The sequence below is a fragment of the Accipiter gentilis genome, chromosome 5 (assembly GCF_929443795.1).
Source record: "Accipiter gentilis chromosome 5, bAccGen1.1, whole genome shotgun sequence".
NCBI lineage: Eukaryota > Metazoa > Chordata > Aves > Accipitriformes > Accipitridae > Astur > Astur gentilis.
In genome coordinates, this window is record NC_064884.1 from 44,339,042 (window position 1) to 44,360,986 (window position 21,945).

General features: G+C 57.1%; 3 protein-coding genes and 1 non-coding gene across 14 annotated transcripts; 2 read left to right on the forward strand and 2 right to left on the reverse strand.

Moving 5' to 3' along the window:
* The first annotated feature begins 871 nt into the window (after positions 1-871).
* On the forward strand, positions 872-9,466 carry PHOSPHO1 (phosphoethanolamine/phosphocholine phosphatase 1). 11 transcript variants are annotated; one of them, XM_049799982.1, is made up of 4 exons: positions 872-1,042; positions 3,043-3,145; positions 5,663-5,862; positions 6,711-9,466. In XM_049799982.1, exons 3-4 carry the CDS (start codon positions 5,818-5,820, stop codon positions 7,470-7,472), a joined length of 807 nt encoding a protein of 268 aa, XP_049655939.1. In that variant the 5' UTR covers positions 872-1,042; positions 3,043-3,145; positions 5,663-5,817; the 3' UTR covers positions 7,473-9,466. The 11 variants fall into 11 exon arrangements, with proteins under 11 accessions (XP_049655939.1, XP_049655938.1, XP_049655933.1 ...); XM_049799981.1 differs by having other exon boundaries at positions 5,746-5,862; XM_049799976.1 differs by having other exon boundaries at positions 1,778-5,862.
* A 65-nt stretch (positions 9,467-9,531) lies between these two features.
* On the reverse strand, positions 9,532-14,145 carry ABI3 (ABI family member 3). The gene is made up of 8 exons (XM_049799968.1): positions 14,001-14,145; positions 12,802-12,969; positions 11,778-11,954; positions 11,012-11,094; positions 10,772-10,867; positions 10,187-10,368; positions 9,923-10,045; positions 9,532-9,728 (listed from the first exon to the last, which is right to left on the reverse strand). Exons 1-8 carry the CDS (start codon positions 14,115-14,117, stop codon positions 9,568-9,570), a joined length of 1,107 nt encoding a protein of 368 aa, XP_049655925.1. The 5' UTR covers positions 14,118-14,145; the 3' UTR covers positions 9,532-9,567.
* A 1,284-nt stretch (positions 14,146-15,429) lies between these two features.
* GNGT2 (G protein subunit gamma transducin 2) lies at positions 15,430-18,212 on the forward strand. Its single transcript, XM_049800003.1, has 3 exons — positions 15,430-15,586; positions 16,664-16,753; positions 17,054-18,212. The coding sequence occupies exons 2-3, from the start codon at positions 16,670-16,672 to the stop codon at positions 17,177-17,179; spliced, it is 210 nt and encodes a 69-aa protein (XP_049655960.1). The 5' UTR covers positions 15,430-15,586; positions 16,664-16,669; the 3' UTR covers positions 17,180-18,212.
* Positions 18,213-19,858: 1,646 nt separating this feature from the next.
* On the reverse strand, positions 19,859-19,930 carry TRNAQ-UUG (transfer RNA glutamine (anticodon UUG)). Its single transcript has one exon. It is a non-coding gene; the product is annotated as a tRNA-Gln (tRNA).
* Between the last annotated feature and the right edge of the window lie 2,015 nt (positions 19,931-21,945).

The window sequence follows — 21,945 nt, forward strand, 5'->3', positions numbered from 1 at the left end:
CAGCCCGTGTAGGGAGCAGAAAACTGTGGTTTTTCCAGACCCTTTGAATTCTGTTTGCGTCCTTCCATTCTTAGACATTTTTAATTAAAAAGCAACACAAAACCCAACCTCTGGTGCTCTCTTTAACTACATGTTTTTAAGGCCATGCTGCTGCGTCCCCTCCCTGCCCACGCCCTCTGCCTCCAGCCTTTGAACAAACTGGCCTTATTTTTTTTATCACAGGCGACTTCAGTACAAATTAGACATGCTGCAAAACCAAAGATACCACTTAAACACCACGCCGGAGCCGAGGAGAGTATTTTGGGGTGTGGACCACGCTTGTTGGGGCTGCCCTACTTCTGTGCCTGGCCGGACACCCTGCAATTCGGTGTCCCAGGGCAGAGCCCGCACCTAAAATTAGACTCGGCTCCCTGCCCGGGGCTGTGGGCAGCAGCTCGGCCCGGGGACGGTGCCTCTGGGTCCCCGGAGCTTGGGGGGGTGTCTTGGTTTTGGGGTGAATTTGTGCCTTTTTTTTCTTGGTCAAAGCCTCCGCGCACCCCTTGGTCTTGGAGGTTGCCCCCCTATGCTCACCCCTTGTTTTGGGGCCAAATGGCTAAATTCCAGAATTGCTCTATTGGCTATTTCTAGGAGGGTTTTATTCCTTGTCGCCGATTTTGCAACTTTGGGGAGCAAACCCTGCGGTATTGGGGGGGGGGGGAGAGCGCTCAGCCGCTCCCCCCCTCCCTGCGGCGTGGGGGCGTGGTTCTGGCGGGCACCGCCTCCTTTGATGCGCGCCGCCGTGGCTGCTATTGGCTGTCCGGGTAGTGACGTGAAGGGACTGCGGTTGTTCCGCGGAGGCGCGCCGCGGCTCCGTTTGCGTCGCTTTAAAGGGGCCGCGCTCGCTGCAGCCCCGGCAGCGGCGCCGGCCCCGCCGCACCGGACCGGACCGGACCGCGCTCCCCAGCCACCGGTGCCCGGCCCCGTTTACGGCCCAAGACACCGGGCTACCTGCACACCCACCGGCACCGGGACGAACCGGGTGTTCCCGGGAGGTTCCGACCCGGTAAGGAGGTTCCGGGGGCTGATCAGGCGTGAGTCTGCACCGGGGCGGCCGGTACCGGGAGGTACCGACCCGGTTAGGAGGATCCGAGGACCGGTGTACCGGCTCTCGGTACCGGGAGATGCCGATCCGCTACGGCTTGCTGCCGGTACCGGGAGGTGCCCAGTCGGTGGGGGTCTCCCCTGACTGGGGGCGGCTGGTGCCGGTACCGGGAGGTGCCGACCCGGTAGGACCCTGCGGTGACCGGGGCGGCTGATGCCGGTACCGGAGAGTCCACACCCGGTTGGACTCTCAGAGGCCCGGTATGTGACTGGTGTCGGTACCGGGAGGTGCCGACCGGGCAGGAGCCTCCCAGCACCGACCGTGCATGAGTCAGCCCCGTTACCGTCACCGGTACCGGGAGGAGCGGCCGTGCATGAGTCGGCACTGCTCCCGCTTCCCGGGCAGCAGGCTGGGGGGATGCCGGTACCGGAGCCGGAGCAGCAGCCGCTGTCCATTCCGGTACCGCCGACCGCAGGGAGCTGACACCGGGCCGGTACCGGCACCGGTGACCGGGAAGGCGAAAAGCCGCAGGATGCGTCTGGCCAGGTACGGTTCCGGCACCGTAGCTGGGAATCCGGGATCCAGTTTTGGGACTCCCACAAAACCAGCCATCAATCCGGCACCCGCCACCTGCTAACGGCACCGTTTTGGGGCCAAAACCACCTGTTTCAGGAGGTTTTGTTGCTGTTGTTGCAGAGCAGAGAGCTCCGGTCCCGACGGCCGCAGCGGGAGCCTTTGGCTGCGGTAACGCCACGGCTTCCTGGCAGGCAGCAGGAAAAATAAACACCATATAAAAAAAAAAAAAAAGGACCATCCCCATAACCCGAAGTGACCGGCCGCGGCGTCGCAGCCGTGCGGGCGAGCAGGGTGAGCCCTGGCCCTGGGGAAGGTGTTCCCATTCCCGTTCCTCTTCCCCTTCACCCCTGCCAGGGGGATTTGGGATGAAGCAGGAGCCATGGAGCACAAGAAGGGGCGAGGTGGCACCTGGGCGCGTGGAGGGGGTCAGGGCTGGCTGAGAAACCCCTCCGAGCTCCGCTCTCCGGTGATTTGTTATTTATTTGCTCGTTTGCTTCTGTTTCGGGAGCCGTGTAGACGGCCAGGGATGGGAATGGATCGGGTTTTATTCCAGGAGCGGTGAAATTGCCTCGTGATCCCGATGACATGCCTGGTGGTGCCCGGGAGGGAGGTTTTCCTCTCCTTTGCTTTTTGGGCAGCAGGACTCTGTTCAGTCTTCTTTTGCCATTAATACTGTCCTAGGGGGTGGACAATTGAGTTTGCTAAAGGTCAGCGCTTGGGTTTTGAGTTAAAATGAAAAAAACCCACATGTTTTACACGCCAAAAACTTCAAGTGGTTTTATACGGTTAAAACCAGGCAAGAGCAGAGTACGCCAGGTGATTAAAACCAGCCCAGGGACCGTGCCCGCAATTGGGAAATACCCCCGTGCCCCTTCGCTTTTGAGGCTCAGCAGTTCCCGGCTCCAAAATCAGGTGCTGATCCCCGTCCGCGCTCGTTTGGGTGCGATGGGGGCTCACGTAGGGCCTGATCCTGCGGCAAAGAGCGGGCGCGTAGCGCAGTGCTGCTCCTCTCCCTGCAGCTCATCCTGCGCTGAACCCATTACGGGATTAAGCCCGAAGTCGCGCGGCGGGGCAGGGATCTGCCGGGACGCGCAGCAAGAGCTGATCTGCAGAGATGAGGAGGGCAGCGAATATTGCTGGGCTTCAACCTTTCCTCCCTGGGCCTCTTCGGGGCACAAAGATCCCGGGGATGGCTGGAGGTATTGCTAGAGGGGAAGAAAACATTGAGATTTTGGGGATAAACTACCCTGGGAAATTATTTTCGCCGGCTCACCGCTTTTATCAGGCATATTTTGACCCTCATCCCAAATTCAGTTTGTTTAAACCTTTACGTTTGCCGCGATTAATGAGCAAATATCTGTTTTATTTTCTGTTCCAACATTCAGGCTTTGCATAATGTTAGGAAGCGCGGCCGCTTTTCTTTTATTTTGGAGGGAGTCCCTTTTTTGCAGAAGGTGGACGGACGCGCTCCGGGGAGGCAGCCGCCGGGTGAGTCATTTCCGCGCAGAAATAGCTCTGCTGGAAGCGCTGACATGGTCCTGCAGGGATTTCACTTCTTCCTTCCCCGGATGGAGCCGGCTGCTCCATCCCACGCCACTAGCGGTGTGCCCACGGCGCACCGCCGGCTCCTGGCTGGATTTAACAGGGTAATTTAAGGCTGGGAGATTTGCGAAGTATTTTTTTTTTCTCATCTCTGCTCTCCTCCTGCGCGGGGCAGGGGCAGGGGCAGGGTTTGAGGTGGCCGCTGCCAGACCCCACAGCTCAGCCTGCTTGTCTTTAGCCGGAGAGGACGACCGCTGGTTTATTAAGAGTCGCTCCTAACGCCGGTATCTCCTTTTTCTGTATCACAAGGGCAAAACGGCACGCGGGGGAAGGATGTCATTTGCCCAACAGCCCCCTGAGGCCGGTGGTGAGAAATCCCATCCCCGGACCTTTATTCCCTAATTAACGCTGGCTTAGATTTCAATTTCTCCTTTGCATAAAAGCAATGCGCATTTTGATACAATTAATAGCAGCGTTGGGGATGGCTGAGAGCTGAAAGCGGCTTTTGCAGAAGCGTGGCAGGAATGCTCCGATCTCCTGCCGGTAGATGGGGGCAGCAATTGTCCAAGCTGACTTCACGGATTATCGTTTTCCTTAGAAATCCTGTAGAAAATGGTCCGGGGGCTTCTTTTCCTCCCCCACGACGGAGAAGCTGCTGTCAGGGTGCTTGGCTCAGAGCCCCGGGCTGGGAGAGGCTCGGGGCAGCTCGGTGGCAGTGCCGGAGACACTGGGGCAAGGAACCTGGTAGAGCAACTGGTTTTGTTTTCCAGCAGCTGGATTTATCCCTGCTGGAGCTAGTGGTGCCCACGGTGCTTCGGAAAGAGCAAAGTGATGCCGGGGAAGTGGGGAGGAGAGGCGAGAGCTCTGCTTGAGGACAAGTTAATGTGAGATCAGGGTGGCCGATGCTACTTCTGACCTCGTGCTGGTCAGCTCTAGAGGGAGGCAGAGCAAAAATAAGCCCGAAGAGCCCAAACTGGCTCTTCCCCAGCTTGTAGGTCAGGTTTTTTATGTACATAACAAAAGGTTAATTCAGGAGAGGCGGCTAAACGGAAGGTATTTGGGGAACCTCAGCTGAAACGCGCTAAAGGGACGATAGATTGCTCGGAGGTTGCTGTTGAGGTCTGTGTTTGACCGCATCTGCCCGAAATCCAAGATGTGTGCTGTTATTCTTTCCTGTTTTGCAAAATGCAAAAACTTGGGGCCCAGAAGAGCTTTTTTGGGGCAGGTTAGCTCCCTATGTCCACATCATCCCTTACAGCTGCCTGTAATGGTGTCCACGGGGTTAACCAGCCCTTCCAGGGCTCTTTCCCCGTGCCACTGCATTGGTACCGCAAAGTCTCCTTAAGGCTTAGACCCAAATTATTTTCTCACTGCTGGCAGCTCTTCAGAATATAATGACAAAAATTACAATTACTCTTTCATGTTTAATCTTTTTTTTTTTTTTTTTTTTCTGTTTCCCTTGGTTTGGACCTGAAAATCGTGGTGGCTAATCCTACCCCCAGGCTGACTGTAGCATTATTTGACTTTTGATGGGTGCTCCTACAAAGAAATAACTAGCATTGGGTTTGAAGATTTCACAAAAAGTTGCTTTTACAAGATTTCAACCCAGGGTTTAATTTTGAATGCCCGCTTCCTTTTGCAGTGTGCCACCTTTGAGTTGCAGTTGTGGTTTATTATTTTAGCAGACTCATGAATTGCATTTGTGCCCAAAATAGTTTGATGCTGGGCATCAAACCAGACAAATCCCACACAAATCACCTTCAGCTGAAAAACTCTTCCTGTTGTCATGCTGATGACAAAAAAAATCTTTGAAATCCTCCTAGCCTCAGCTAAGCCGAGCTACTGGTGCCCAGTTAAAATTTCCCGTGTCCCAGTGTGTTATTCCTCCCGCTAACCACCCGGCTGAGTTTTCAGCTGGGTTTGGCTGCGAGGTTGGTTTTTTGAGGTTTCCCATCACTCTGCTTTGATCGCTGTGGACCACAAGAGGTCGGCAAAATTCAGGAGACGTAACTCGGGCTCTGCCTTTGCTCTGGGGCAGCAGACTGGCACATCCTCACCCGAGCTGTCTGGGCACCCAGTTTCATTCCAGGATAATTACTCCATTAAAAGAAACACCCCAAACTAATTATACTGGAAGAAAATCAGGGCAATTTTGGAACAGGGCATGGGTTGCCAGGGTTTATTGCCGAGCCATTCCGCTGGCCGCTTTCATGTGCGGCAAAGCCCTGGCGCTCGGGGGAATTAAGAGGGATGAGAAGCATTAAAACGGGGTCTGCCCGCTCGCCCCGCTCTCCGGAGACTCCTTTAATTCCTCCGTTCCTGGTACTAAAAGTCCTGAGCCTGGGAGTTTGCTGCAGGACGTAGAGCCCGGCTGTGCTGTGCCGTTTGGTGCTGTGCCCGAAGGTGGCAGCTGGGGAAAACCCAAAGCCGTTAACCAAATTCCCCCTTCTTTATGGTTTGCAGTCAGGAGAGCAGCCCGGCGAGCCCTAAGCGCTGCCTAAAACCTAAAGCCGTTAACCAAATTCCCCCTTCTTTATGGTTTGCAGTCAGGAGAGCAGCCCGGCGAGCCCTAAGCGCTGCCTTCAGCAACACGCTGCCTGCAGAGTGATGGTCTTAAAATGAAAAAGTGCTGTGAGGGCGTTGGGCTGCCATGCCTGTTTAAGGTCAGTGCCATTCTCACTCGTCTTGTCCTCTCTGAACGGGGTTGTTCCCTCTCTTCTCAGGGGCAGGGAGCAGGAATTGTGTCCCCATCCTGCAAATCTCTGGCCGCAGGCGGCACGGGAGCAACCGGGAGGTGAGCGGGTGCCGCTGGGGCCATCGTGGCTTTTAGCCGAGGGGAGCAGACGGGCACCGGGAGGCTGGGCTGGGGCTCACCAGCTTTGCACCCTTGTTGGGTTTATTTTGGTTTTAAAGCAGGGCAGGAGCTGGCTCCGAGTTATCCCAGGCTTCTCAGGAGCCTGCGGAGCCCAACCCAGGGAGAAACTGCATCTAGGTGATGGAGCAAAAATCAACCTGCAGAATGTTTTCATCTGTCGGGAAGAGCCAAACTTGTCCTGGCAGCAAGAGGGGTCTGCAGGGACACAAAACCCTTTTCAGAGGTGGGATGGGAGCAGGTTGGGGAGTAAACCTCCCCCCTTCCCCGCCGAGGACCCTCCCTGCACAAACCACCCCAAGGCACAGCCTGCCCTCGTCTCCCTTGGGAGGACGTGTGCGGCAGTTGCTCGGCCCAGTGACCGCCTTGACGGCAGGACCAGGATTAGCAGTGACAAAATGATCTCTTTATAGGCAGGATAAACGCCTTAGGGCTGGGGCTGAGGTATGTCAGCAGGGGATTAGCCCCCCCCCCACAAGCCCAGCTGGGCTAATAAGCTGCCTGGGGGGTAAGGTAGCCAAGGAGCATCATTCTGCGGCGCTGGCAGCCTCTTGCTACTGCGGTTGCCACCATCGCTGTGCCAGGGCCGAAGCAAAGTGCCTTGAACTAACGGCTGGGTGTTATCCTTCCACCTCGCAGGGTGTTGGTATGGCCAGCTCCCGGCCTCCCAAATACCTCCTCGTCTTCGATTTCGACGAGACCATCATCAATGAGAACAGCGATGACTCCATCGTCCGGGCGGCACCGGGGCAGGCGCTGCCGGAGCACATCCGACAGACCTTCCGCGAGGGCTTCTACAACGAGTACATGCAGCGCGTCCTGGCGTACATGGGGGACCAGGGGGTCAAGATGGGGGACTTCAAGACTGTCTACGAGAACATTCCCCTGTCCCCTGGCATGCCAGAGCTCTTCCAGTTCCTCTCCAAGAACCACGAGCTCTTCGAGATCATCCTCATCTCTGATGCCAACATGTTCGGCATCGAATGCAATCTGAGGGCAGCCGGTTTCTACTCCCTTTTCCGCAAGATCTTCAGCAACCCGTCTGGTTTTGACAAGAGGGGGTACTTCACCTTGGGGCCCTACCACAGCCATAAGTGCCTTGACTGCCCGGCCAACATGTGCAAACGCAAAATCCTAACAGAGTACCTGGCGGAGAGAGCCCAGGAGGAGGTAGAGTTCGAGAGGGTCTTCTACGTGGGAGACGGTGCCAATGACTTCTGCCCTTCCGCGACTTTGACTTCAGCTGATGTGGCTTTCCCGCGGAAGGGCTATCCCATGCACCGAATGACCCAAGAGATGGAGAAGCAGCAGCCTGGAGCCTTCCAGGCCACTGTTGTCCCCTGGGAGTCAGCTACAGAGGTCGCCCGCTATCTCCAGGAGGTCCTCAAGAAGAAGTGTTGAGGCTGGCTCGGAAGAGACTTGCGTACTATAAGCACGGGGAAAGGAGAAGACTGGCGAGGGGGTCGCACCGTGTACCCCACGCTCATCGGCGCTGCTCGCTCAGCCCCCGCTCCCGGGTTACTTTCCTGCCTTTCCTCTCCAAGCTCCTTTCTCTCTGGCGATTAAAGCACTTTCTCTCGGTCCTCCCTTCTCCTTCCCCTGCCATGTTGAGATGACGCCTTCTCTATGCAGCTCGGACATCTACTCCACCATGGGTGTTTGCCAACACTAATGGTGATTTTTTTGTTGTTGGTTGTGGTTTGGGTTTTTTTTTTTTCCTTTCTTTCCCTTTTGACTTTACAAGAGCAATTCCTAAAAGACCAGAAGCCAGCTCCCCACGGGCTGGGCCCTGCACATGCTTCCTCTTACCTTCATCCCCCTCGCCTGCCTGACCTCCACCGGCCACGCCAGAAGCTGCGTGCTGTTGCCTTGAACCTGATGCTTGAGGTCTCCTTGCCTCTTCGTGAGGCCACTGGAAATTTAATCTGGGAAATTCGTGCTGCCTGAGCTCCCCAGTTTGCCCTTCACACCCTGCCTGAGCAGGGCAGCTCCTGGCTCAGCTGCTGAGCCTTGCGATGGAGTAAATTGTCCCTTGAGACTTTATGCTCTGAAAAAAACATGACGTAAGGGACAGGAAACCTTTTGGAAAGGTGGTACCTTGGAAAAAACCTTTAGTGCCCATCCTCGCCCGCTTGCCCAGAGCATGGGCACAGCGACCGCATCCCGCTGCGGGGAGGAGGACCTGCCCTCGCCTTCTACTTCCATCCTCTGCTTCTGCTTGCAGGGTAAAACGTCCCCCGTGTCCCCAGGGTGGACAGGGTCCTCCTCTCTCTAAGCCATTACCAGTCACGTCCTTGTGTTTGCTGGATCGTATCGAATTCTTCTTAACCCAGGGGTTGATTTCCCTCCTGACCTCGTTGAGAGGTGCCAAACCTCCCCGCGGGAGGTGCGGTGCTGTGAGCGCTTCTCCTGCCATCGGGTCCCTGGAGGCCAAACCCCTGTTCCCTCGCCCCGCTGCAGTATTAATTGCCCCTTCTAATTGCACTCTGCAGGGGGGGACCCACAGTATTTGCTGCTCTCTGGTGTTGGCTTCTCCTGGATTTATCCACAGCCTTACCGGCCCCTGAGGGTGGCTCGTAATTCCTCCAAAGCGTAGAAACCCTGACAGCAAATCTGAGCAGTAAGGAAATAACCAAAGCAGCCCTGAGTTGTTCCTCTATTTCATTTCCCCGGTCTTTGTTCTTCCTCCTCTGGACCCTCTTCAACTGTGTGGAACTTAAAGCCATGGAATTAAAAAAAATACATATATATGTATATAGATATATATCTATATATTACAGATACACAAGTTGTTTGTATCCAGGACATAAACCTGGGTGTGAAACGGGTCTCTGAGTTGCGCGTACATGTTGTTTCTCTTCCTTGGGCTGGTGAAAGTTGGCGCGGGGAATGGCATTGGAGGGGGAGCAGCAGAGCAGGGCCAGGCTAGAAGCAACGATCTGCAGGGGACCCTATGGGGACCCCTTTGGTGCAGGATTGGGCCCTGGCTCATCCCCCTCTGCGTCTCAAGCTGATGGCGACGGCAGGCAGGTTCCCTGGGGCCACAGCCGGGTGCTGCTCTTCTCCTTGTCCCTGCGGGTGTTTGGCCCCGTCTCCTCTATCTGGGCTTTGGTCCTGTGCCGCCCTCGCTCCGGGGCCGGGAGCATCACCAGGGTCAGCCCACGGGATCACGGTGCCACCCACCACATTCCCATCAGCTGAGAAAGCTGCTGTGTCCCGGTGCTAAACCTTCCCGGCACCAACAGCAGCCAGTGCTGCTGTCGTTAAAAACACAAAGAAAAGCAAGATGGGAAAGGGACCGGGCAGGGGGATGCTGTGGGTGCTGGTGGGTGCCAGGGTGCTGGCAGCGGCACCCAGTCCAGCTACCCACGCAAGGGCTGAGCTGTGCGAAACCCCAGCTGTGCAAAGCCGACATTGAAAGGCAAAGCAGAGCCCTGCTCGGGATGATCCGGATTGGGGGATTTGGGGGGGGGGGAAAACTGCCCGACCCCGGCGCTCAAAAGGGCTCCACGTAATTGCCGGGGAAGAAACCCACTTCCTCGCCCATGACGCCCTCGCACCAGCCGTCCGAGTACCGCCGTGTGACGAAGAGGAGGGTGCCGGGCTGGAAGGAGAGCTCGTTGTCCTTCTGCCGCGTGTAGGGGTAGAGGGCCACCACTGCGAGAGGAGGGAGAGGGGACAAGCCACCGGCGGGGAGGACGTGAGCGGACCACGGCATCGCTCGCCATCCCAGCCCCGGCCGATGCTGGGGCAGAGTTGGACCCTCAGTGCCATGATTGTAGGCAGGGGTTCAACCAAAAGCACCATGGCAAAGAGATCAGGGTTGGGGCGGGGGGGGGAATCCATCGTACCTTTCTCCAGGTAGCTCTCCGGGACCCAGGGGGGGTCCTCTGCGGCGGGTGGTGGTGGTGGGGCCAAATCCTCAAAGTCGGGCAAAGCCGGTGGTGGTGGTGGCGGCTCAAGGTCATCGGGGGCTGGCAAAACCCGGCCAAAATCGATGGGGGATGAAGGGCTCCATGGCGGCGGGCGGGGGCGGGAGAGGAGCCACATACAGCCCCCCCACCTCCCCACTAACCCCCATCATGCTGAGCATCCCTGGACCACCGAGCACTCACCTGGGGGCATGAGGTCCAGCGGGGGCACAGCCAGGTCCCCCAGCGGTGGGGGGGGCAGGTCCCCAGGGAGAGGTGGGGGCGGTGGGATGGCGGCCGCAGGCGGTGGCGATGGCCCCGGAAGGGAGGGGAGCGGCGGCGGCACGGGGGTGCCTTCAGCGGGGGCTGCCGGGGCTCCGCTCGAGCTGGGGTTGGGGTGGAGGAGCAGGGGTGTCAAGGTGGGAGGCCAGGCTGGGGGGGCTGGCTTTGCCCCCCACCACCACTCTTTGAATACAGACACTTGCTCCGTGCCAGGACGGGGTGCCGCTCGCTGCGGTCACCGTGTGGGCAGGAGATCCCGGCATCCGTGTACAAACCCTTTTCCCCACCCCGTGCCTCAGTTTCCCCATTGGGGACCCTCTCTGTAAGGGCTATTTTTTGCTCTAAAGACAAGCTCCACCCAGGGTAGCAAATCTCCCACTCCCCAAACCCCATCTTTTTCATCAAAAACCCCTTTGCAGCAGGACCTCCCCTGAGCAGCGGGGTGACAGTGGCTGCTCTCCGGACCCCCCCCCCAGGCCCTCCCGACCCACCGGGCAGCGCCGGTACCTGATGGATATCAGCGAGGAGGTGGAAGAAGCTGCGGAGATCTTGTCCTCGGGAACCACGGGTGGCTGGATGGGCTCAGGGGCACGGGTGCTTCTCCTGCGGGCAAAAGCGGCCGCTGACCACCCCCCCCCAGCCCGGCTAGCAGGACCCCGGATGGGACCCCAATGGTTAGCCACATGCCACGTGTCGCCGCTCGGTGACACAGAAAAGCAAAGCCCCCGACCCCGCACCCATCCTCACCCCAGGGTGCCAGTAGCCTGCGTCGCCGATTTGATCCCCTTCCGAGCCAGGGTGCCCGTGCGGGACAGCTGGGTGCTGTGATCCTGCGGGCACAGGGAGACATGGAGACGTGATGGTGGCCGCAGCTTCCCCCGCAAACCCCTTGAGCCCCAGAGGGCTGTGACACCCCCGTTCCCACCCACCTCCAGGGGAAGCAGCACCCCAAGGTCTCTGCTGGATCCCCGCCTCGATGGGAAAAGCCGAGCGGAAGGAGCCACCGGCACTGCGGTGCGGAGGCAGCCGAAAGGCGCCTGCCACCGTGGGAACCACGTCCCCAGTGCCACCACTTCCCCTCCAGCCCCACGGCGGCTTCGCTGGGGGCTCGTGCCTGCGAGGCTGCCAAAACAACACCCCACGCCCCCACCCCCCGCCATGGGTGCCTTCCTGCACGGGTGGTTTCGGTGCTGGGAAAGGCGCCGTTGGGGGGTGAGAGCGTCACGGCTCGGTATCGGCCCCAGCGGTGCTGATGGCTTTTGCTGAGCGTTGTGTGCCTCAGTTTCCCTTTGCTGTATTGGACCGTGTCCCCCTCCCTTCCTTCCCCACGCTGGGACCACCAAGCCTCAGCGGGATGAGTCCCGGAGTGGGCTGTGGGGGACAGAGAGACCCTGCTTCTCCATCGAGGAGGGGGTTGAGCCCATCTGTGCCCCCATCAGCGTACACTGGGAACCAAGAAAACCCATCCAAGCCCCCTCATCCCTGTGGGACATCTTCCTAACCCTGGGCTGACCTTTATGCCGTGGCCGATGTCATCCAGGACACTGAAGTTGAGGGGTTTCCTGTAGTAGGGCTCCAGGCAGGGTGGGCTGGGGGGGGGCACGATCTTCTGGTAGGACGGGAACCTCTTGCTGACAGTCAACGAGCCGATCTCCCGGCGAGACACCTTCTCCTTGTGCATGTCCACCCTCTGCAGAGATAACACTGTCCCATCCCAGGTTCTCCTCGCCTCCTGCTGCCTCCTCCAAGTCCCACCACCCTTCCCAGCCCCATCTCCCTGCCTCTAAGGGAGGGCTTGGAGGGAAAGATCAGGATTGAGCCTGAACCCCCTGGCCCGGCCGAAGCCACAGGGGCAGATCCTGCTCTGCTCCATCACAGCAGGGCGAGTGATGTCCTTGATGCCACCACAGTGGACCTGGCCCTTCCTAAAGCAGGGGACAGGGGGACAAGGCAGTGGCGGGGGGGATGCGTGAGCCTCGGCCACCCAGAAGCTGTTTTCCTGCTGCTTCCAGTGTGACCATGGGGTCCCGTCTCTTCCCGTGGCTGGAAAGGCTCCAGGTGGCTTCCAAGAGCCAGGAAGAGCGTGGGTGGCCACGGGACTCCGCATCGGTGTCCCTAAGCTCCGGGAGGACGAGGCCAGGCCCCAGCAAGGGGAAAGCGTGGCAGCCAGCCCAGCGGTCCGAGCCCCATCACTCCACTTTGGCTCCTCTGAGATTTCCCGGGCAGATCCGATGGTCCCCTCCACTGGGATTTGCAAATGCCCAGACTGGGAGAACACCCCAGAGACCAGTTTCCCAGCCCCAGGTAGACTTGTCCCCCCATGACACGTTGGGTGACCCCACCACCACCACCCAAGGAGATGGTCTTGCATTTCCACTTCAAGGTGATGCTACGGGGGGGGCTGACGGGCTCTTGAACCTGTAGGAAAGGAGGGTCTTCAGCCCCTTTGAGCTGCCCAAACCCCTTTCTAAAAGCCCACCCCCTTCTCAGGACCCAAACCCCAATATGCATCGGCACCGCTCGGAGGATGGTCCCACCTGGGCCACGCAGGCGATGTCGGATTCCACCTTCCGCACCTCGGCCGTCTGCAGGTCCAGCAACCGGAGGAAGGCGGTGGCCAGGCTGCTGACCTGGTAAGTCACGCTGGCCAGGGACTGCGTGCTCAGCGCCATCGTTTCTTCCAGCGCCTTCCGCTTGTCGCTCGCCTGGAGGGGGAAAACCAGTCGGTGGGATGAGCCCACCCCGTGCAACCACCGCTACACTCCGTGTCTTCACACGCTGGAGTCACACGGTAGCAAAGATGCTTCCTTCTGCTTTCCAAATGCATCAAACTTCCTCCGGCTCCGCCAGGACACACGGGCATCCGTCAGGCAGCGGTGCTCGGCTTTTCCAGCACCAGGGATTCACCGTGATTCCTCCCTGGGATGCTGCCGTTTCGGCAGGTGCCAGAGCCAAGTGCCCGGCTCAGTCTCCGGCCACCCTTGAGGACAACCAGCCATGCCACCAGCTGTGCTGGGGACAGCGTCTCAGTTCTCTGAATAGTTCAGCACGTTTCCCCTTCAGCTCCGCTCCGGCGGGTCCAATCCCTTGGGAGCAGCCTTGGGTCTGGCTTGAGTCAGTGAAGCCGCCGACACAGATTCTGCAAAGCACCCAGGGAATGGGGGGCCAAGACACCCTCCCCAGCAAAGAGGGCCAGAACGAGCCTTTTCCCTCCTATTGCATCTCAAAAGCTCCTGCTCCTCTTTCCCTCAGTGGGGGCCAGGCAGGGAGGAGGAGGGACACAGACAGCAGCAGAACTTCACGCTTGCTCTGCGTGTGCAGGCACCCAGCTCGCCTCTGCCCTGCCAGGAGGCACCTCTGAAACCCTGGGGACAGCCTGGGGGGGGGACTGGTGTCCCTGGTCTCCTCCCAGAGCTTCTCTGGAGGCATCAAAGCCCCAGAGGACTCTCCTTTCATCCCAAACCCACCCTGGGAGCTGAGCAGAAAAGCTGCTGTGCAGCAAGTGGGGAAACTGAGGCAGGAAGGGAAAAAAAACACCCAAACAAACAGCGGCATGCAACACTCGGTAGGAAGCTACCAGGGATGCTCGGGCTTCCATCTCCAGGTGCAGAGCCTTCAGCATCACCCACCAGCCACCCCTCCAGGACCACCACCTCACCAGGGCTCCCGGCTGTCCCCAGCATCACGCCCAGCCCCAAATCCGCAGCTCGTCCTGCAACGTCCCCGTCCCTCTTACCTGCAGGTAGTTGTTCTCGCAGTAGTCGGCGACCCTGTGGAGGTTGCAGTGGTGGTCGCGCAGGACCTGCCGGCCTGCCGGGATGTCACGCTGCTGCAGCTGCTCCAGCTCCGACATGATGCCGGGCTCAGTTCCCACTTCCTCCCCGGCCGCCTCGGCGCTGGGTTTTGAAGCTCGCGGCCGTGCTGACGCAGGGCCCGCGGGCGCCGCGGTGTCCCCGTTCCCCCCAAGGGACACCCCGGAGGGATGGAACCCACCCCAGCCACCTTTACTGGGGGTGGCGAGGAAAACCAGCGTGGCCCCAGCTCCATGAGGGATGCGTTGAGGGGGGGCAGCCCCCAGCCACGGCTGGTGGTCACCCCACCGGGGCAGGGGCTGAGAGCAGCTGCAACGGTGGAGGATGTGAGTCACGGAGGAACCGGCAGGGCAGGGTGGTGGTGAGCGACTGAAAAAGATCCCGACCCCCCATCTATGCCACCCGCGCCCACCCTCCGTGAGCCGCTGACACCCTCCCGGTGGGTTTGGGGTCGAGCCAGGAGGGCGATTCCATTCCCTTTGCTTTTATCGGCCGGGCAAGAGATACAGCCAAGGGCAGTGCTTCAACTGCCAGGTCCTCCTCCCTGGAAAAGCCCTGCCGCACCCCACGCAGCATCGCTCTGGTCACCCGGACCTCGCTCAGCTCGGGGCACAGAGGGATGTGACGAGTGACCCCACGGAGGCACCCGTCCTTCCTTTGTCCGGGACAGCGTGTCCTTCTCCGTGCTTCGCTAACAACATTTCACATCCCCATGGGTGAGGCTGTGTGGAGGGCAGGAAATTCCCACTTTCCCAGTGCTTGGAAATCCCCCTCCACCCTCTCCTCCTCCTCACCCCGCAGGTGCTTCCTTGGGGTCTCCGGGGCTCTGTCCTCAGCCCCACCGACTTTGCTCTGGCCAGACAGGAGCAAAACCCACGTTAAGGGCTCAGCCCTTCCTGAGCCCGCAGCCCCACCAGCACAAGGACAAGGGAAATGATGAATTTCCTCCAGCACTGGCCCAGCTCCTCACACCCTGAAGGACCGAGAGCCGCCCGAGCTGCTCCCGGCCCCCGACGAGGCTGCGTCAGCCCCCCGAGGCCCCCTCACCCCAGCTCCCCTCCTCTCCATCCCCTCCGAAACTCAATGAAAGCTGCTCCGATTCTCACAGGGGTCAGTCTCTCTGCCCCAACTGGGGCAGGACCCAGACACCCATAGCAGGGGCTCAAGGGCTTCCCGGGTGTCCCAGCCACTCAGTCCCACAAAGCACTTCACCTCACCCTTCCTCCCCCATCCTCACCCTCCCCACAGCCCCACCACCAATTACCCCTGGCTTTGAGGCTAATTCCCAACACCTGACCAGCTTATTCTCCTGAGTCTATTATCAGCTTAAGCACCAAAGACATCTGCTCTCCACTACCCTCCCAGAGAGCTGAAAGAGTCTTCAAGCCTGGAGCAAGGGCTCAGTTGAAGCCCTGGAGCAGGAGAGCAAGGGCTCAGTTGACAGTGTCTCCTCTCGGATGGATCTCTGAACGTCTCTACTGCTGAGAGGGGCAGCCCCTTGTCCCCAGAGGTAAGTGGCTTTGCTCCCTCCAGGCACAAATGGCATTGTGGGGTCCACCTAGTTTAGGAGCCACCTTCTCTGTGGGTCGGTATTACGGCTGTAGCAGCTTTTGGCTCCTTGCGCTCTGCCACCAGCATCTCCTGGGGTTGGCTGTGCCCCAAGGGCATCGATAGGGAGAGGAGCACTGGGCACACGTGCCATGAAAGGAGCTGCAGAAAACCAGCAGCGTTTGGGACATGCAAGCCTGATCCCTTCCAAAGCAGGGCCAAGGTACATTTCAGCTTAATCACGTTTACTTTTTTTATTTAAAAGGTTGCGGCCAGGCTTTTAAACCCAAGTTTTAACACAGGAACAAATCTCAGCAGCACAGGCCAGCTGTGCAGGAATCTCACATAACCCTTGGATGGGCTTTCACGAAAAAAAATAGCTGGGCTTTTCCAACCCAGGTGGCCCCAAAAACTTTCAGTCCCAACAAGCAATGCCTCTGCGTTCAAATAGGCGAGTTCACAGCAATGAAGGGGCCGTAATCCATGTTATCGCTTACCTGGGGGGGGAAGGACAAGAAGAAAAAAAAATATGCTATTTAGCTCCTTAGAAAACCTGCAAAGACGCTTTTGCCCAGGCACAGGACCCTGATTAGGAAGATCTAGTTTGCAGACCTGGGCATCCAGGTTCTCCTACAAGGCTGCTGCGCTGATGGCCCCAAGGCAGCGGCTTTTCTCAAGGCGCAGCTGGCTCCACTCAGCTGGCCACCTCATGTCTTGAGGAAACAGCCTCCGTGGTAGCAAAGTCCTCTTTAAAAACCACACTGGATCCTCCTCTGCTGCCCTCAAAGTGCATCTGTCGCTCAATGTGCCTGCTGAGAACAAGCAAACAAAAATCTGGTTACAGCAGATGTTACAAGAAGGATTTTGAAAGGTGCCTCCTGCCTCGGTTTTCTTTTAGCATCAGCCCATCTCTCACCATGGGGGTAGCTGAGATGTTAGCGGTGTTTGCAATACCATTAGGGCTGAAGCAATAGTCCTAATGTGCCTTAGGAGAAGCCCAGCTATAGGCTAATAACGAGCCATTTCCCTGCGGTTACAGGGCAAAATGGCTCAGGACATGACAGAGAAGGAGCTGCTGAAGATGGAGCTGGATCAGCTGAAGAAGGAAGTGAAGAACGAGAGGCAAATGGTGAGTCTTCCACCCAAAGCGCAAAGGGGCCCTTCCCCAGGGTAACTTTCTGACCTGATCAGCACGATTGCTGCAAAGGAAAAGCTTTGCCCATGTCCCAGAGCCCAAGGGCTGCAGCCCCGCGCCTGGTGAGGTGCCCATATCACCCTGGGGACATCCCATGCTGGGTGGGATGTTCATGGCCATGGTTCCCCTCTCTTGGCTGCACAATGGGTCCGTAGGCAGCTGACGAGCAGGAGCACAGCTCTGCTGTGAGGATTCGATCCCGTAACCCACACGGAGTGTTTCTTTCCTTGGCAGGTCTCCAAGACTGGCAAAGAGATCAAGGAGTACATCGAGTCCATGGCGGGCGAGGACCCGCTGCTGAAAGGAGTCCCCGAGGACAAGAACCCTTTTAAGGAGAAGGGGGGCTGTACAATAAGCTGACCCCCTGCTGCTGTCACCACCAGGCACAGGGATGTTCCTATGTGCAAGCCAAGACTGTCAGAAACCTGCTTTCCCTGTAGTCTGACCTCGGCGCTGGGGAATCCAGAACCAAAGCATAGCGCATCTAAAGGACAGCAAAAGGAAAAAAAAAAAAAAAAAAAAAGGGGGGGGGGGAGAACAAAAGAAAAAAAAAGGGGAAAAAAATTACCCCACTGCCACCGGAGATGAGCTTCAGCAGCCAGCGCAGTGTGTGCTTTTGTGCTCTCACGGCTGACCTACGTTTGGTTTCCTGCAAGCAAAACTTCTGCATTTTTTAGCAGCCAGCAGCAAATGGGGCTTTAACGAAACCACGGAGCTCTGTCTGGTCTCAGACTTCTCCAAGCAGCCCAACCCCAGAGCCGAGTCCCGGCTTGCAGCAGAAAAGCCTCCCAAGCAGGACCTTGCTCAAATCAGTTTCTCTCGGTGCCTCAGTTTTCCCATCTGGCACAGGAGGGCAATACCCACCCCGCTGCTTTGAGGCTTCCAGGGGTCTGAAGCTTTATTCTCTTCATTCCCATGCATCCCCCCCAGCCAGTGACCGCCACTGTCCACCAGCCTATGCCTCGCACCCACCATGCACCTTGCATCAAGAGCCAGGGAACGGCTAGAGCAGGGCTGGGTGGGCTTCACCCGACACAGGGTAGGGTGTGTGAAGAAGCAATGCCCCAGGCAGCTTGTTTAAACCCTCACCCAGCCTCTCGGTCTAGCTTCCTTCCCTGGAAAGCCCCTGGCAGCCATGGGAAAGCAAGCCCAGGACTGTCAGGTCCTGCCTGTGGCTGGGGTAGCTCCAAGCACTGCCGCTGCTTTGTCAGCTCCTGTCTGCTGCTACTACCGGGCCCCATATGGGCAGAAGGGCTGCAAAGTCTCATCCCACCATGTCCCATTAGTGATGGAGATGACTCTGAGCAGGCAGTTTGGGGGGCAGCAGCAGCTCCTTGGAACAAGATAGAACTCCCCAAGCTGTAAGCTAGCAATGCCAGGCCATGATCCTGCTCCCAAGGACAGCTTTTCTCCTAGGACAAATTTCATCCCCTGCTTGATAGAAAAAAAGCACATCAGCTGGTGCACAGCCAGCTTCTGAGTTCAGTAGGGTGATACTTCAAGGAAGATTCGTGGGGTTTGTTGTTTGGGGTTTTTTTGAGGGAAGTTTGGGGTTTTTTGTTCTTGTTTGTTTTTTAAATCCATTACAGCTACATATTATCTTTGGGAAAACTTTTCAAAACTTCCCCAGACAATCAACCCCAAACAGAAGCAGCAGCTCTTTTTATTTCTCAGGTCCTGTCCCTGCCGCAGGCTGTCCCCATCCCGCTTCTGCTTCATGCTCGCCCACCTCTGACATTGCAGCAGCCCTCAGGGCCCACGGTGAAACACTCCCCTGAGGCTCAGACAGCCTCTGCTTGGAGGTTACACATGTCCCATGGCAGATTTAGATACAGAGAAGACGATGGCTGCAAATTCAAGGCAGGAACAAACCTCTTCCAGCCAGTGTTTGCCAAGAGGCCAGAGCGTAGCAGGTACCTGCTGCATGGTGGGAAGGGTGTGGGGTCTACGGCGATGCTGGTGGCTGCTGCTGGAGCTCCAGGAACGTGCGGAGATGGGCCTAGGACTAGTCTAAATGCTATGCTTGCAGGAAAATTGCTTTTGACCCCACCTGGAGTGGCACTTTCCTGCTTGCCAGGCCATTGCTTGATCTCATTGATGGACCAGCCCTGCTCAGCGCTGCATCCGTGGGGCCGAGGGGGTCCCGTGGCACTTCAACCCCAGAGACACCCTAAGCTGGGGGGTTCCCTGGCAGAGCACAGACGCAAGGAAAAGAGGCTTTTCCCCACCGCTCCCCTCCGCAATACCTCCCTAGCCAAAAAAAAAAAAAAAAAAAAAAAGACCAAAAAAATGAAGGTGGTTTTGTTCTCTCTTACAGATGCTAAATAAACCTGCCAGCTCGAGCGTGGCTTCTGTCTTTCTTGCGGCAGCGAGGGGCAGGGTTGCAGGGGCCGGTGGCCCTGAGGAAAGCAGCTTCACCGGAGTCCGGCTCGTAGGCCAAAGCAGAGCACCGGAGCTCGGGCTGCCCCTAATCCGGGGCCGATAACCCGGATGCGGCCCGGTTTCCTGCTCTCGGGGGGGACTGACCCCGTTAATCGCTGTTAAACGGCTGGAAACCTGCGTCAGAGCCGGCTAAGCCGCTGCTGAAGGGATTCGGGACGTTTCTGGCCCAACAGAGGCTTAAAACCAGGGCCGGGCCTTTGGGGTCGGTCCCCGCCCCGAGGCCCCCTCACGCCGCCCACCCCCTTTCGCGAAACCGCGGCGGCCTCCACACGGTGTCGCGACACTCTATACGCGCTGGGAGGCGGAGCGGAGCGCGCTTCCAGCCAATAGCGGAGCGGGGAGGTAAGAGTGTCAGCCCGCTCGCCCAATCGAAGCTAAGAGAACTCCCGCCGGCCTCTGCTCCGCCCCGCCGCTCCCGCGCATGCGCATTGAAGAGCCGGCGCCCCCGCACAAAATGGAGCCCGGCGGGGGCCGGCAGGACGGTGGGAGTGGCGGGGGGACGACGACACACACAGACTCCCGGTGTTGCCCCGGTCTCGGTTGTCGCCGGCCCTCCCGCCGCCTTAGCGGCCACGGCGTCGGTGCAAAAAGAACACGAGGTCCCACCGAGATTTGAACTCGGATCGCTGGATTCAAAGTCCAGAGTGCTAACCATTACACCATGGGACCGCTACGTCCACAATCCGGCCCCGCGCCCTCAGTCTACCCCACTGTTCACGAGTGGACAACCCACCCCCCCATTTTCCCTCACCGGGTCTGGTGCCGGCTCCCCCCCCCCACACACGCGTCTCACCGTGGCGATGGGGCTCTGTTTCCCCCCCCTCACCGCCTCCGGTACCGCCCGTGCCCGGTTTGGGGGGCGGGGGACACACGACACTCGCGACTTTCCCGTGTCCCACCCCACACACACCCCCCCCCGGGTCCGCCGGCAGCCTCCCGGGAGGGTCCGGAGGCTGCAGGGCGTTTGGGGAGCAGCACCAGTTTTGGGGGAGGGGGGGTTGCAGACACTCCATCCCACCTCTCCCAGCACCCCCATTAAAGCACGATACTGGCCCCGTTTGGGGGCTACCGGCCCCGAGGACAAGCCATAACATTTTCGGGGATGGCCCCAAGCTTCACCGCTGCCGGCCCCCCCTCCTCGTCCCCAACCCTCAACGCCCCTTTATTTCTCTATTTTTTCTCTATTTCCCCCTCATTTCATCCCTTTATTTCACTATTTTTTCTCTATTCCCCCTTTATTTCTCGATTTTTTTCTCTATTCCCCCTTTATTTCACTATTTCCCCCTCATTTCATCCCTTTATTTCACTATTTTTTCTCTATTCCCCCTTTATTTCTCGATTTTTTTCTCTATTCCCCCTTTATTTCACTATTTCCCCCTCATTTCATCCCTTTATTTCACTATTTTTTCTCTATTCCCCCTTTATTTCTCGATTTTTTTCTCTATTCCCCCTTTATTTCACTATTTCCCCCTCATTTCATCCCTTTATTTCACTATTTTTTCTCTATTCCCCCTTTCTCTATTCCCTTTATTTCTCTATTTTTCCCTATTTCCCCCTTTATTTTTTTCTATTCCCTTTATTTCTCTATTTTCCCCTCATTTCACCTCTTTATTTCACCATTTTTTCTCTTTCACAATTTTTCTCTACTCCCTTTATTTCTCTATTTTTTCCTCATTTCACCTCTTTTTTTCTTTATTCCCCCTTTATTTCACTATTTTTTCTCCATTCCCCCTTTATTTCGCTATTTTTTTCTCCATTCCCCCTTTATTTCACTATTTTTCCCTCCATTTCCCCTTTATTTCGCTATTTTTTCTCTTTTCCACCTTTGCTATTTTTTCTCCATTTCCCCTTTATTTTGCTATTTTTCTCTGTTCCCCCTTTATTTTGCTATTTTTTCTGTTCCCCCTTTATTTCGCTATTTCCCCCTTTATTTCTCTATTTTTTCCCCATTTCAACTCTTTCTCTATTTTTTCTCACTTCTCTCTTTCTGTTTTGTCTCAATTCCCCCTTTATTTCTCTAGTTTTCTCTAGTCCCCCTCTATTTCTCTATTTCCCTCTAGTCCCCCTCTATTTCCCCTCTTTCTTTCTCTATTTTTCCCTCCCCCCAACTCCATAAAAACACACACACACTTTTTTTTTTTGCTTGTTTGTTTGTTTATTTTTTCTCTTTATTTTTTAAAATGAAACAGTGGAGTAAAGCGGTTTGTGGCAAAAAAAAAAAAAACAACCAAAAAAAAAACCCCAAAACACAACCTCGCTGGAAGAGAAATGGAGCCCACGTCCATCCGTAATCCCAACTCCACATCCAAGCCAACAAACTGCCTCACGCGAGGGGACAAGGGAAGAACACGGATTAGAAGAGGCAAGGAGGAGAGGGAGGGGAAAAAAGGTGAAAAGAAACAAATCAGCTGAAAAGAGGAAAAACAATATCTTTACAGGAAAGTACATTTTTTTTTTTTTTTCTGAATAGCCTGAAATCGTATCGGGGCAGCCGCTGGCAGCAGCAGCACCCTTGGGTGCACCTGGGCAGTGGATGAGGAGGTGCTGGGTGCTCCTGGCGTTGGGGTGCAGAATGATGCAGCACCCCAAATTCAGCTCGATCACCCCTCATGCTGCCATCCACCGGCTGCCACCATCCTGCCCCAAAAAGCCGCTGGAAAAAAAAATAATAATAATAAAGCATC

Coding starts and splice junctions, on each gene's coding strand:
- PHOSPHO1 (XM_049799976.1), top strand. CDS start 5,818: ATGAAAAAGTGCTGTGAGGGCGTTGGGCTGCCATGCCTGTTTAAG. Junction 5,863..6,710: donor GGCTGCCATGCCTGTTTAAG/GTCAGTGCCATT, acceptor TCCACCTCGCAG/GGTGTTGGTATGGCCAGCTC.
- ABI3 (XM_049799968.1), bottom strand. CDS start 14,117: ATGTCGGAGCTGGAGCAGCTGCAGCAGCGTGACATCCCGGCAGGCCGG. Junction 11,955..12,801: donor ACATCGCCTGCGTGGCCCAG/GTGGGACCATCC, acceptor TTATCTCTGCAG/AGGGTGGACATGCACAAGGA. Junction 10,046..10,186: donor GCTGGACCTCATGCCCCCAG/GTGAGTGCTCGG, acceptor GGGTTTTGCCAG/CCCCCGATGACCTTGAGCCG.
- GNGT2 (XM_049800003.1), top strand. CDS start 16,670: ATGGCTCAGGACATGACAGAGAAGGAGCTGCTGAAGATGGAGCTGGAT. Junction 16,754..17,053: donor TGAAGAACGAGAGGCAAATG/GTGAGTCTTCCA, acceptor TTTCCTTGGCAG/GTCTCCAAGACTGGCAAAGA.